Source organism: Copadichromis virginalis, linkage group LG19 (assembly GCF_057382275.1).
Source record: "Copadichromis virginalis isolate Kocher_CV1m ecotype Utaka linkage group LG19, C_Virginalis_male_GT1.1, whole genome shotgun sequence".
Lineage (NCBI taxonomy): Eukaryota > Metazoa > Chordata > Actinopteri > Cichliformes > Cichlidae > Copadichromis > Copadichromis virginalis.
The window spans coordinates 27846098-27861749 of NC_140636.1; the positions used below are offsets into that span (position 1 = coordinate 27846098).

Genomic DNA, 15652 nt, shown 5'->3' on the forward strand with positions numbered 1-15652 from the left:
GAACTAGTTTGCACCTTTGAAGTCGTAGGTTGTGCAAAAAGAAAGTAGTTGACAATAGAGAAAAATCCAGCAAAGAAGTACTTAAGTACTTTTTGTGCACAGTATGGTTTTATGCATTTTACGCTTATTCATCATATATAATTTCAGCAGTATTATGGTTTAATTAATAAAAAGGTCTGAAATGCTTTTTATTGCTGCTTGCCCAGGGTGAGCTGCTTCAACTATTTTATAGAAAAGCATGCAATGCATATTTAAACATTTTGCTCATTATCTATTGTACAAGTCCTCATCATAACGCATTGAGAGGTCAGTGCATCATTAACAAAGCAGCAGTCACAGGCGACAAAGGGTAAGAACAGATCATTTGAAAAGTAAACAGTTATGCAGAAATAACCAACGGAAAACATAAAAAAAAAAACCTGTGTTTTGATTTCACTAATCAAAACACAATTCCTTTAAACATTAAAACTGGTTAGCATTAAACAGGGAAAGTACAGAGTACACTCAGAAGTTTAATCATTTCAGGCTCTTGGTTGAAGCTGGATCAGGCTTTCTTTCAAGATATGCAGCCTTTGCAGTGGCCTAAATTTCTTTAAATTCAAACAATGTTCAGATATGAACAGATATGTTTCCATAGATAACTGCCTTTGTGCACATTAAATCTCTCTCTCTTCAGAGCTTAAAATCTTTTTACTTATGTTAAATTGTTCTTCAGTAGGATTCTTGTTAGTCATATATCAGACGTCATTCAGGTACTGATGATATACATCTCAAGTCCTCCAACGCAGCCTTTTAAAGTAGTGTAAATCTTTGCATATGTCATTTGTTTCTTTTACCCACAGTTATGGGCTGTTCTACTAATACAAATTACCTCAGCATTGAGGGATGTGTGTGCACAGAGCGGTCGATGCGTCTTAGTGTGTCAGCGCATGCACACGGCAGCCTACTCTGTGTGCACGCATGGGGAGTGAGGTGGAGATGGACTGACAGACAGCGTAAAAGAGAGAGTGCACCTAGTTAAACTCAAGACTTTTCCATGACTTGCTCCCTGTGGCATGCACTCTATCTGAGAGACTAATTGAACTGCATGGCTTTATCAGTATAAACTTTTCAAGGGTCAGCTCCATCACTTCAGAGGACGATGGAAAAACGTTGTGTTTTTTCAGACTGGTGGCAGCTCACCTTCGAATAAAAAGCAGCAGCTCCACAAGATTGATGACGGTTGTTTAAGAAAATTTAGCAAAAGAATTTTGCTCATTTTCTCCCAAACATATTCCCTAAGAGAATTCCCCTTATCTGAGAGCTCAAGTATTTTTAATCCACGGAAAAGTTAAAACACAAACACTTGTTTGCTGATAAAAAGACAACTTGGGAGGTAAGTGTAGTTAGTGTAATTCACCTTTGTTTTCTTTTTTACAGCGAAAGTTATGACCAAACTGACTGATAGCGCTCGACATGAGCAACAACACTGATTTAAGTTAAACATGCCTTTCCGCTTACATAAGTCCATGTGGGAGAGAGAGTGACTTTTTAGGCATAGTACGCTGTGTTTTGGTTTATTTTGAATAGAATCTATTGATAGCCCTTTAATGAGGTTTTACTGGAAAGAAAAAAACCCCCATTTGGTTTGTTTTTTTATATAACATTCTTGCCTCTGATGACCTATTGCGCTTTTTTGGTTTTTCAAAGAGGGTTAGATCTAAATCCTCTTCCCTTTCACTTCTCTTCCTCTACAAACTTACATGTCTCAGCTCTACATCTGTAACAAGGCACACACAACGCTGTCACTCCATTTTTATTTTCTGTCTGTTTAACTCCATGTCCCCGTCTCTCTGTCCTCACTTTTTCCACTCTGATCTCTACGGAATAGCAGCAGCCTGTGGCTTAGCACATTAACGCACAAAACTCCGACACAAAGTGGACGCCAGCGGTCTTGTATTGATCAAAGCTTTAAAAGCTTTAAACTGAGATGCACCTTGCATCACTGTTAAACAGAGAGCTCAGTCCTGGGGTGCTCTGACTCATCAGTCCTCTGGGCTTTTAGCTGTGCATCCAACTGTTGCATTATGTCTTGTCTGATGAGTTTCAGAGAGCGGATTTGCAGAGTTGCGCATGTTTGAGTCCGGTTATCTTTGCAGGGATGCAGGATTTGTTTCAAATAGCAATTTGTGGTGTTTTGTTCTCGATTGGTTTATCACATGTATCAATGCTGTAGTGTAATTTGGAAAGTACATTGGTTACATTTTATTGGGCAATAATGGCGCTGAACAAAATCACAGGTGTCACTTTTACTATGGTTGCCTTTTACCTTATCTCACTGAGCCTTATTTAGATTGGCCACCAAGAGAGACGAAAGTTCTTTGACCTATGATTTAGCAATGTCAAGGCGCAGGTGTCATTATGCTCTCCCTCCTCATCATCCTTCATTTTACCCCCCTGACTCCTTAATCTTTTAGTCCCCCCTTCTTGTTTGCATCCCTCTCCATGTATCTTATTCTAACTCTTCCCTCGCAAACAGTGCCAGATATGTGTCTACGCTTGGTAGGTCGACTCCAGACAGGTTATAAATAACTATCTGAGTTTTTGCTTCATGTCCTGAGAGCTCTACTTTCTTCTCACACTTGAGGAACCATGGGAAAAGAATCTTTCCCTTACGCACATGGTGCTCATAATAACAGACACAGTTGTACATAAAACCTTCAAGCCCCTGCACCCCTTTGCAAGCTTCGCACAAACACAGAGGCACAGTTATGCATGAACACAAAGAATAAAACTCAGTGGCTTACAGAGTAAGGTTGTAGCACTAAAATAGCAAGGGAACTGTTTATAATGAAACAAAACCTGAAGTGTGGGAATGCAGAGAGCATTTCTACTGTTGTGTAAGTATGGGAATGTTGTTGGAACAACAGAATAGATTAAAAGTATGGGATAGTGAAAGAACAAGAAAACAATCAAAGTGGAGCAAAAAGGGAAAAATCTAAAGTTGCATCAAGGGTAAGCGTTTTGTTTAATGATATGTTTTAGGAAATAAAAAGGGGTTCTTGTGAGTTTATGCGCAGAGGAGTGATAGTGAAACAGTGTTAATGTGGACTATAGCTGGGAGTCGAGGCGAATTCAGGGGTTGGCAGGTCAGACTCTGCTGACACACCGGGATCAGCGATGGGATTGTTTCCATTGGAAAGAATTCCAAGAATGAGCTAGAAGAGCTATCAGTGACTTCACTCGGAGGACTCTGACAGCAGTTTTAATACACAGCCAGGCGCACACGCTCTCACACACTTTTAAAGATACTGCATCTCATGCCAACAATGGTGTGCGAGACACACTCCCCCCCCCCCCCCCCATGTCACAGGGTTCTCAGTGACTCTGACCAAGCAGTCATCTTACAAAATGAATGCTGTCACCTCTGACCACAAACGCTACAGTTAGCAAAAAAGATTTACAGTGTGAAGAAACTTTGACTGAATATAAGATGAATCTAGTTAAATTCATACAGGCCACAGTTAAATTTAATAGAAAAGTATGCTTAGAAATGATGCACATTTTGGGAAACATTTACTTTAATTTACCTAAAAACAACATAACTGAGTAAGTTGGAGCTGAGTTTTCACTGTTTTTTCAGATAGCAAAATGTTGGTGTGCTGTAGAAGTCCTTAGTGATAGGTTTAATTCACAGTGGCTTTGCAACACAACAAAAAAATCTGATGCAAATGGTGTTAAGTCCTGTCTTTTCACTTTCTTACTTTTCAGCATTATTAAAAAAAAAAACACGAATGAGGAAACAGCTTGAACTTGTTTCAAGGAACATTTTAGGGTGTTACGGATAAACATTTCTGCAGTCAGATCTTAACTTGTCCTGATGAGGGTATTATAACTTTATTGTTCTGCCATTTGCTTGTCTCAGTTTGGTTTTCAGAGTTAGGTTTGAAGGGGGAAAAACAAATACAGTTTGCAGGGTTGCAAAAAGTCTAACTTCAAAGGTTCTTTACTGAGTTAATCAGCTCCAAAGTGACTGACAAAAAAGAGCTGAAAATAAGAACTGCTTAAAATGTCAAAGTTCCATGGAAAGATGCTGGAGGGCCCGCTTTCATATCTCCCTTAACCTCGGAAACACAGGACCTTTCTTTATTAAACCTGACGTATATTGCTTTCTTCAGCAATATTTGACGGACGCCGTGGAGTTCAGAGGTCTTTGGCTGACGTCATATGATTGCGTAGCTGGATGCAAGTTCAGTCAGCTTCCCCAAGGGCTGTAGTTATCCTTTTCTAACTTCTTGTAATTTCTTCTTTCCATGATCTCATGACTTTTTCCACTGAGATCAAGAAACAGCTATTAAGAATGTCACAAAGGACATTCATTTTCTAGTCTATTCAAAACCAGACGTGGCGGCTTCCTGGGCCAGACACACACATTCTGCAGCCGACCACCATTATCAGCTGGGGGGTATTAATAACTCTTTATGTTCCATTTTTTTCCAGGAAGAAGGAAGCGGGACAGAATGACCTTTCATTGTTCCATTTCCAGGAAGTGACCCTAAGGCCCCAAGAGTACCACCTTGGCCAGTATATGAGGCCCTTGGCCCCCAAAGGGCCTACTGCAGCAACTCTTATGAACTATTCCCAGTACCAGGCAATCCAAGCTGACCTCGAGGGTCACAAATAGAGCACATGGCAGCAAATCACCTGAGAAGTTTCCATTGTAACAGTGATCAGAAAGCTTTTTGCTTAGTCCCTTAACTCCCCCCCAGTTCCCGGTTACAGCTTTTCCACTCAACCACATTTTATTAGTCTCGTTTCATTCTGGAGAGTGTTTATGAGTAGTGCTTGAGGAGCTGCTTCCTCGGGGTAAGACAGCGTTCTATCCTTAATTTTGCAGAAAATGGTGAAGTCTTTCAATAAAAACTGGCAGGGAAACCCATCGTTCTTTATATTGCTGGATAGCACCACCTTATTTTAAACGTACCATTTAAAAAATAAATACATTTTTAAAGAACTTAAAATGAAGTCGGTTCAGTGTTCAGGAATGAGGTTTTGCTTATACTAGGTGTAACACTGTGTGCAAGCTGTAGACAGGAAGTAACATGCAGCCTGCTCTCGCTTCTATATATACACACACATATTTGATACATGCATCTGTTTTCGTAGAGAGAAAGAGATTCTGTATGCGAAAGATGCGAAGCAGGAAGTAATACCGCTTTTCTCTAACCATTGCAGGTGAAGTGAATAGAGAGAGGGGGGGGGGGGGGGGGGTAGGGGTTAAGATAGAGAATGTAAGTAAACACTGAAGTAAAGTCTCTTGGAAGATACTTCAAATGTGCTGGAGGACTACCCCTCTAAAAACAGCCATTAACTTGTACTGTAAACATGGAAGTCAGACTCACACAGCTGGATAGCAAATTCAAATGTTTATTTACAGCCTTTGTAATAGTCACTGAGAAGAGTGGTCTAAATACAAAAATAATAGGGAAAAAACAAAAAAAAAAAAAAAAAACAAGAGAAAGATGGCGGCTTATCTCCCTGAGCTTTACAAAAACAATGTGGGACCTGCAGGTGACAGGAGAGAGAGATGTTCTGTACACAGCCCTAATGCCACAAAATGAGAAAATACAAAGACAATATCTCAGACATGCTTCTACAACAGTTAGAAACTGACCCCACATACACCAAGTCATGATGACTGAGTGGAGAAGAACACAGAAACACTGTAGGCAAATAAACTGACATTACTACCAGAGAACCAGTAACAATATTAACAGCGTTTGGCAAACATCAGGAGTTCCAAGAGCGACGTGAACAAAGATTACTTCTGCAAACTGTGGCCCACGGTGCGAATTCTCTACAACCTGTACTTCATGGTGTTGCTTCAAAAGTATGGCTGTTTAAAAAAAAAACCCAAAAAAAACACCAAAACAAAAAACAAAAGAGGAAGACTGGGAAAGACAATCAAATGTGTACAGCTCAGAGTGAATCTCAGACTTTGTCTTTCTAAAAAGTTAGAAAGAAATCAAGAAAAAAAAAAAAAAAAAAAAAAAAAAAAAAGACGATCAGTGCACTACAAGGCCTCGGGAGTCGGCTCACTAGGAACAAGTATTTACATATCCTTCATTGGGTCTGTGCATTGCTTTATTAAGTGCTTTTCAAAATTTAACATTTCCCATCCTTATTCAGCTTTTCTCTTTGAACAGCAGCCTGTCGGTGACACTTTTTGTTCTCAGTCAGATCATTTTGCTGCATCATCAAAATACTGTCCATCATAAGGCTTTCAGGAGGCCAGTGTCATGAGGGGGATCATAGCATAACTTGACTTTGGTACATAACTGGGGAAAATGAAGACGTCCCACATATATTTATCATGCATACCATTTTTCACCTCTGATTTTCATAACACTTCTTCCCCCCCCCCCATTTATTTTTTTAATTTCTTTAAATGCGAGTGGCTGACAGTGAAGGACACACCCCCCCCCCCCAAAAAAAACCCTCCCAAAACTAAAACATTCCCAACAACATTTTGCACAAAACCCATTCAACAGACAAGTCACAAAGTTTCAGCTTCTCCAGAACAGACAAGTCTACAGCAGTGGCAATTACAATAATAATAATAATAACATAGCAAACCAGATTCTGAACACAAACATTGACAGTGTACTGTACAATAATTCCCACGGGTACCACAATAGTTCTGCATACAAGTAGGAAGCCTCTGGGGTCATGACGCCAGCCATTTTGAAGTTGGGTACAGAGCAGTAGTAACATCCTGCAGTGCGAGACCTGTCCATGGAGCACTGAGCTGCCGCTGTCCAACAGGACATCTGGTCTGGGCCGAGACACACACGGTGGTAAGAAGTAGGTGAAGGTTAGAGGTGTGCATTGTCTGATCTCTTCCAAGTCTGTTTTTGATTGATTTGCAGTCCAGGAGGATACGTTACGATGTCATAAAAGTGTGTTTATGTGTGCATATTGCTTCTCGCGTGGAGGGATTTGTTTTTCTTTTTTGGTGTCATGGGAAACGAGACGGCATCTGTCAGTTGAGTGAACTGGAGTGCTGATGTGAAGTATAACCAGTGTATGAAACAGGACAGTCCATCAGAAAGAAGAAAGAGTGTATGGGTGCTATAACACAGCCTCTAGTGCTGCGAGTTCTGTGCTGGCTGTCCATTTTGAATGCTGCTATTCTGTTCCTCTTCTTCCTCTTCGTCCTCCTCCTCCTCCTCACTGACCAAAAACTCCTCTGGAGGCCAGCGAAGCTCCCCGCTCTCAACTTCTCCTTCTGTCGGCTCAACCACAATGGATGGGAGGCGATCTTTGAGCTTACAGCAACGGTCAAAATCCGAGGGGTCTGGGAATATCTGTAGAGAAAATACACAAATGGTTATTCATCTGTCATTAGCTGAACGGGGATACTAGTTGGGCTCTGAAATGTAGTGGAGCGTCAGCTATCCCCCCCCAAAAAAGTTATTTGTAAGCAAGACTTTTGGATTCCTACAACTTAACTTGAATCTTGTGCAAGTGTTGCAGGCACCACTATAGGGCTGCAACGTAGGAGGAAGTGATGCGAAGACTAAACATCTGCGATAGGAACGGGTTGATTAAAATCCCAGTGGCATACCTGTGCTTACCCAACCCACATTCCTTCAGTTATACCAGCTTTCTGCATAGATGCTGCACAAGGGTCTGTATGGGTAAATGAGGCATCTCTAGCAGGACTTAGGATAAATGCTGCCTCATGTTTAATCTCAATGTCTTGGAAGGAATTGTGCCAAGCAGCTCATAGCCGCTTATGAGCGTCACCCGCAACTCTGAGGATTATACAATAGCATAATCATAACATTTTAAACCAAGAGTTAAAAAAAGTAAAATTTCACTGCGACATGATTTGTGCATAATTAGGAAACCTATCCCTGTAACAGTCAGCTTTTGAATATTGAACACTTCTGTGGATGTAAAGTCAAAAATCTCCTCGGAAAGAACACGAAATCTGTTGCGTTATCTGCAAATCCATGTATGCTGATAAATGTGGAGTGTCACACTAAAATATTTGGATCTGAACTGAAGGGCATGAGAGACAGACTGACAGAGATTACACGCATTCCCTGTCCTGGCAAGATTTGACATCAACCTCAGACTTTCTCTGTTCTCAGAAACAGGAGGAATGGCCCAGGGGAAAAAAGCCTGCCACTCCTGGTCCAAGAACAGCATTTTTTCCCCCCCTCTTTTTTGCTGTTGTTTGGATAAAGTGGATGAATATTTTTAGACCTGCATATTTCATTCCTAGACATTTGGGGGTGGGGTAAAGGGGGGCGATGTCGCTGTCTGGGCATAGAGCCGAGTGGAAAGAAAGCATTAGATGGGGCAGGAGAGAAAGTGAGACAAGAGATAGAGGAGATCCAGCTGTGTCCAAGTCTCCATGAATTCCATAGGAGACAGATGAGAAGGGAGGAAAAAGAGCTAAGAAAGCAAACGAGGAAAATCTCCCAGGTTATAAAAGGTTGTACGTGTCCATTAGTCATTTTTGTTTTACATTCTTCAAACCCAGGTGCATAACAAACTGTGCCAAGTAAATGCCATGTAATTATGTGTGCACGCAGATCCGTATTTATGTGTAATGCTTGAGTCGATCTGCATTTCTGGCCAGCATCGCTAATCCTCACTGTGCGTCAGCACCAAGGGGAGTTGGGCAGTGAGTGACCTTGCCTTCGGACCCCTAGCTAAAACATGTAATCACTTTCACTTCCAATGACAGGAAGTGAAGACACATCACCCAGGCACAATGTAGGCTATTTTAAGCTCTTCTAGCGTGGTTAGTTGTGAATCATGACATTGCCTTGTGATAATTCAGAAAGTCAACATCTACTCAGTTTTCACCATCTAGTATCATAGCTCATATTTATTTTAGTAGCTTTTGTAATAGCATCTGGGATTTCATGGCCATGGTTACTAGAGTCAAAGTCCTAGGAACTCATAATAGAGGAAGCTACTGATGGAGCATCACCAGTTCATACAGGGCTTCTCTAAGGAGATCCTGGGACATTGGGCAGGATAAGGATAGAAAGAGTGAGGGAGTGACACACTGGCACCCTCCTTTTCTCTTGGCCCCTCTCAGACAGACTCACAGCTGTGGTGTGAATTGAGTGGAGAGGAAGTGGGCCTTTTCCTCTAGGTCAGTCTACATCCTCTCTGAGTCATAGTCTTCACACACAGCTCTATACGGTTTATAAATGCACCAAACACACAGTTTGACACTATAATGAAGTTTTAAATGATCAAAATGAACTTAACAGGAGATGACCTCTTTGATAAGTATTCCATCTTCATGTTAATTTCCCTCCCGTAGAGTATTGACAGAAAGCCTTTTAATTTTTAGACAGTAAAATAATGAAGCAGCTGCATATTCAAATAATTTCATTTCTAAGATGACCCTGCTCAGCTGACAGCAAAACAAAGCCTTTGGCTACAACTTGTCAAGACCACCTGATAGCCGCTTTTAAAAACACTAATCTGTTGAGGGTTTATTTTTGTGACGGACCTCGGATAATTTGAATGTGCAGACCTCGGACAAGTCAGTCGGATAGACAGACTTTTAGGCTGTAACAACTATAATCTGCAATGTCCTTTCCATTACATATTAGAATTTTAAAGAAAGAAACAGCACAAGGGCTGTGCAATTTAGCTATAATGCTTTCTTATCATTGTAATCTCAGTATCTAGGTGGGCATTCTTGCTTTATCTTAAAACACAGATTTTTATCTGTAATAATTCTAATATTTGCTTCGCTCGTAATGATGGAAGAAAGAAAATAATCACTATATCATTAGATGATACTCAGATTCAAGATAATAAATGGATAAAAGCAGATATGAAATGACAATGCTGCATAAAAATGCACAGGCTGGGAATTTGGAAGGAAGTGCTGTTTATCTGTCATGCATGCACGTGTGTCCTACCTGGAAGGAGAGTCTGTCCTTGCTGGGGCTGAGCCTCATGTCCTCCATGGGGGTGCTGTTGATCATCACCTCAGTCATATCTCGGCTGGGCACAAACACTGGACTGTAGGGTTGAAAGAAGAAGACAAGCAATGTGATTAGACACAGTGACGATCATAGCACAGTTGCCCGGCATCTGCAGAGAAAATAAAAACACTAAGAAGATTTATAGTGTTGAATTATCCAAATGTTTCTAATCAATAATAATGTAATCCCCGTGTATTTTGTATGGCATACTACTGCGCAGACTGTATACAGTGAAGATAAACGGATAAAAGTTCAAAGGCTATAATAACTAACACAAGCATGCCAATGAGAGAGAGAGAAACACTTATCAAACCATCTATTTGCAGCCCAGGTCTGAAAGTTATGGTTGATCTATTTCCCTGCTGATGTTTGACAGTTTTGTTTATACTCTGCACATCTCCACCACAACACAACACGCATCCAGTCCGTCTGCTTTGCTAATGCACTGCAAAGCTGCAGAGCTCATGATGCGGCTTGCATAAGGTGGCCGTTTCTCAATACAGAGTGATGTGCTCTTGCGCTAGCAACGAGAGAACAGTCATTGTGAGAGTGTGCTGGGGGCGTGCTGTGGTATTTGACTGGGGAGGAACTTGATGCACTCAGTTCCATCAAAGCTTGGCCAAACTTTCCATTTTAGATGAAAGTAGCAAGAGGTTGTTTATCCAAGCTCAGTGCATTCACTATCCAGCATTGTCGCAGTAACGCTTAAAGCAGGTCCCAAGACTCGCATAGATGCTGTCTTGAGACAAGATGCTGAGCGGCCTTCTCACGCTCTCTATTTAAAGCCTGGTGCCTAGTGGTCAGTGGCCACAGGCTTGTGGTTTGTGTGGTCACTGGCTAAAAAGGACAAAGAAAATAGAGCATGCCAAGAAGCTCACTCACATGCTCACATTATCCAGTTTGATGGGCTTGCTTATTTATTTATTTTTTGGGACAAGATGTGTGGGCTTCACTTAACCTACTTTAAATCAGAAATTCAGACGGAGGGTTTATTTTTAGATGCATCAGAAGCATGAAAATTATATTTTTTTAAAAGGTAGGCTTTGGTGAAAATGGTATTATGGTATAACTTTTCTTTTTTAAGGATCTGCTGAATTCTCTGACAGACATATTTTATTAAAGAAATAAATATATATTGATAAGGGGAAAAAAACTGAAGTCTCTCTACAAACAAATCTGTCAAACCCTCACTTTCACTTCATCTGCCATTACATGGAATATATTATGTGGAATTTCTGCGTAAAGTACTGTTCTGCCTTATTATCTCCATGCATGACTCATTCAAAGCACAGCGTCCTGACAATCCCCTCTGCATTGCTTCAACCTCGATGTTTGAATGGAAGATTTTTATTGTTGACCTTTGTTTTTGTTTGAGAAATTGTCAAGATGACACCAACCCACAAGAACTAACATTAAAAAGTTAAGAGAGCCACAGGCTAGAACAGCACTCAGATCATTCACTGACCCCTGGTACAACCCAGGATTTCTAGGTCTCCGCTTTGTGTATCTGAACCTTTAATCAGTACCGTCAACTTTTGAATGTAACACATGTACCTATACACATACTGCAGTTTCTATGTAGCCTAAATTAAGATGGGATTATTAACAAGGGGGACTGAATCATGAGATATAAGACCGAGATCTTTAACCCCTGGGGCATAGAAATAATCAATTTTTCCATCCCTAAATATACACAACCTCTTGTTGTTTCAGGAAGAAAGACTGCCATCATAGCAGGGTGTACAATGGCTCTGAAAATGTTAAAATTAAAAAGCTTCCGTCTGAATCACTGTTAAGTAACCTTTTCTGCGCTAGTGAGACGACTGGCCAGAAACAATAGCTGGATATCCAGAAATAAACCGAGGAGGCTTGAGGGATATGCAAGGTTTAGGATGGGAAAAAAAAAGTCAGCTCAGGTTATTCTTTAACTAATATCATCGCTGAGTGGGGTTCAGAGGAGCGTGAGGCAGACATGCAAAAACAGCAGAGGTGGAGACAGAAGGATGACAGTGAAGACCTGAGCAGGAGGAGAAGAGGGGAAAGGGAGGGAGAGAAGGAAAAGAAAGATAAACACTTAGGACTTGCCAGTCATATTTCTGTTCAGGGATCTATAAACATCCTGCTCAGCTAAGAATAACAGAACATCAGCCTAATAAAACACAAAGGGGCACAATGAGGAGGAAGTAGGGGTGCACGAGTAACAAGTCAACCTGGGAGGAAACAAACATGCACAAATAGTCCTGGAATTACTGCTTCAGGTGTCAGGGAGGGATCGACGACATGCCCCTCTCAAAGAGGACGCAGGAGTTATCCAAGCAACCAAGTGGTATAGATTAGATGCATTCAGCATGACCGCAACTCGCACGCTTACATGTGACCTTAGAGTTAAGGAACAGACCGCCTATTTCTGTAAGCAAGAAACACATTAAAGATACATGATCTCAATGATTAATCGGTGAGGCTGGTGGTGCAGATGGCACTTAATCTCTTACCTCTTGACCCAGTCAGCCTAATGCATACCTGGTCCTGCCAGCTTCCTAATGCCTCAGCGAGCCAGGCCACAGATAGATAGCCAGTACCATCACGAGGCCACTACGGTCCAATATGTTCTTGACCATATGTCCAAAGTTTAGAGCAATTCAGTTAATTAGTTGATTGCTGGGTTCAAGCATAGCTCTTTAAAGCGCTTGCTGTACCAAATCTGCTCTACTTATTCCTAACAACGCTGACCTTACGCTGGAGCCTTTTCACATACAAACGACATGAACTTCTTTGGGTTTCTACAGGAAAGCCTTTCCAACTGCTGTCAAAAATCTTCCTTTTCAAAACGTGAACAAAAACTGAGTCTGCTTGTTAAACAAATGTGACGGTTGTTTTATTCACCTGTCCCTGAACTACAAAGAGGCTAGCTCCATGCTAGTTCCTTGCTTCTCTGTAGTGACGCTGACTGGAGCCCAAATGGTCTTTGCAACAATCTCACGCCACAAGAGGAATGTGCAACTTGCATTATTAACATTGTTTCCCCTCTGAACACCCCTGCTAGTCCTTACTACTACTACGACGATCATAAATCTAATGCAACGTGGCAAACACAGAGCAAAGCTGATGAGGTTCAGTGCCAAGTGCTGTGCTTTCCACCACCCAAGTCACCCAGCTCTGCAGGTATGCGGGGCTCAATGAGTAGGACCCTCAGAAGTGAGCAGGAACAAATGAGTTGAATCCAGATTCCTGTGGGCTGACCATCACTGAAAACACATCATATATCAGTGTCCTCTGCGATGTATGTGGAAAATTATCTCTTTACACTGTTGCCAAGTGCTTACTCATATTGAATAGTTTGAGAAACTCAACCAATGGAAGACATTTTTCTCTTTATATGTGATGTAGTATTTTATACAAGATGATGGCATTTTGGGAGAGAAATGTCTTCTTGTTGGCACAGAGAAAGGCAAAGACTTCAGTGCAGCATAACAATCTTGTTTCGCACTCTGAAACAGTTACACCACTCTGATAAAACTAAAGAAGTGAAGGTTTCTGACAGAAGCGCAAGCCTACTGTAAGTAAGCTCAGGCAAGAAAGCAACGTGTGGTTAAAACAAAGAGGTCGATTTTGAACTTCCTGGTAGAGACAAACAGAGGCCTACTGAGGTTTTAACAGTGCTCGCAAAACCATTTTTTTCAAAGCAGCTTGCATATCCTCTGTAAAGAAAGGAAAATATTTGACAGAAGAGAATTAAAAATGCCCGAACAAACAAAGACACATTCCTTATTCCTCCATCAAAGAGTGAATTATGGAGTCATGGTAGGCTACTGATTGCCGGCTATGGAAAATGTAACACTGATAACAGATATTAGTAATAGATAGGGCGCACTTCTCTTTTTGCACGTTCAGTATTTAAGACCAAAAACTGAAAGCAAAGGTCCTATTACATTCACATACAGCAAAGTAAGCCTATTTGTTCCGAGCTTCCAAAAATGGCATGAAAGTGAGAAGAGATCAACTTACATTTACTGTCAAATGGACTGAAATAAGCTGAAAATGATGACAGCACAGTGAGACTAATGCACCTTTCTAAACTGGCGCATGGAGCAGTACCTAAACCTACCGAATATCCTGGTAACCATTTGATTTTTTTCTTTTAAGACCGAGACCTACAATATTCTCGTTTTCCAATCTGAGTGCTGTGACATTTCCAATTTCAGGGGCAACACCCCACAGAAAATCTCAAAGGAAACATGAGTGGGTGTAGCAACAAAAATAGGGTGGCTGATTTTAAGGGAAATCACCAATCTAAACGAAACAACTAAATCCTTCATTGTTCTTGTCTGTCAGGTGCAATGCCGAGAAATCCAGCGCCTGACATATAATTAGTTACGATTTTTAAAATGCATAAACAAAAGCACACACATAAACAGGTACGAACGGAAAACAGAGTACTCACCAGTATATCTGCGGTGAAAATACAGACATGAATTCACACCTGCTGTCACTTCTGCTGGGGGATCTAATTGCTGCCGCTTACTTCTCTTTACTTTTATTTATTTATGTATGTATTTATTTATTTTTTCTCTTTGTCTACCACAAAAGCAAAACGGGATGCTCACGCAAAGCGAAAGTCACTGTTCAGCGAAGTCTCGAAAGCCTGCCCTTCAAATTGGTGCGTCTGATCAGATCCACAGCTGTGGCGGAGCATTTATGCCAGAGGCGTGTACTCGAGCAGCCAGAGACACACCTCTCCTCAGCACGAGCCAAAAATCCTCAATGGCAGCTCATTAACGACAAGAGCCAATCAGAGCACAGGCTGACTGGAGCTCATCCAGCCTCCAGCCCTGATGACGGCAAACGCGGCTGAACCCGCTCATTGGGGACGGGCGAAGAGATGCTGCGCGATGATTTGCAGTTTCTAAGGCAACTAAATGACAGCCTTACCTCCCCTTGAATGACAAAAGCACTCCAATTCGCCCGCTAGTTTATTCGTGACATTTATCCAAATGAGGAGGAAAGAAAGGCTCATTCATAAATATATTCCAAGGGCAAGTCAATGTCTGTAGACTTCGGCAACAACGCAGGATGGTATTTATTTATTTATTTTGCAAGCCTTTACTGTGTTATATCATAGAATGCAAGCACAAGATGACCACAGATTATTATCAAATTATTGTCAGCGGATTTTGTTTTCCATGACCTCACCATGCTTATTCTGTGTTTTTGGTCAATATCACATAGTCGACCTTCATACCTCACAGAATGCCTATTTGCGTTTTCCGAGCACGCCATGTACTGTACATTTATTTCAGAAAGAGCAGGTGCACTCTTCAGGGGCTGGTGATATAATGCAGGTAGGACTCCACTGCCCCCTTGTGACCAACTAAAAACAAGTTTGATTTGTTGCCCCACTCATTCAAAACACTTTGAAATAAACGCCTTTATGATACAGCAATTAGTATCTACAATATTTCTTATACGGTTCTCCTATTTAAAAACATCTTCAGTATGCCATTGACACAACATCTTGTTTCAGGCAAATTCATGTCAAACAGGCATGGCTTAGTTACTAAAAAAGAATTTGGATTGCAAAGTCTATATGCTATATTTGGCACTTGCCAGCTCTTTGAGACTTAGGTAAAAGGTAATGCCTCAGCAAC

At 41.2% G+C, this 15652-nt stretch overlaps 1 protein-coding gene across 1 annotated transcript; it reads right to left on the minus strand.

Moving 5' to 3' along the window:
- Nucleotides 1–6460: 6460 nt before the first annotated feature.
- Nucleotides 6461–14694, minus strand: lbh (LBH regulator of WNT signaling pathway). The gene is made up of 3 exons (XM_085441769.1): nt 14449–14694; nt 9942–10044; nt 6461–7346 (listed from the first exon to the last, which is right to left on the minus strand). The coding sequence occupies exons 1-3, from the start codon at nt 14475–14477 to the stop codon at nt 7125–7127; spliced, it is 354 nt and encodes a 117-aa protein (XP_085297895.1). The 5' UTR covers nt 14478–14694; the 3' UTR covers nt 6461–7124.
- Nucleotides 14695–15652: the final 958 nt, after the last annotated feature.

Bases quoted from the DNA above. Each gene is read 5' to 3' on its own strand.
- lbh (XM_085441769.1), bottom strand. From the start codon at position 14,477: ATGTCTGTATTTTCACCGCAGATATACTG. The intron at 10,045-14,448 runs GTGAGTACTCTG...TCAACCCTACAG, and splicing joins TTTTCACCGCAGATATACTG to TCCAGTGTTTGTGCCCAGCC. The intron at 7,347-9,941 runs GTAGGACACACG...TTTTCTCTACAG, and splicing joins AGGACAGACTCTCCTTCCAG to ATATTCCCAGACCCCTCGGA.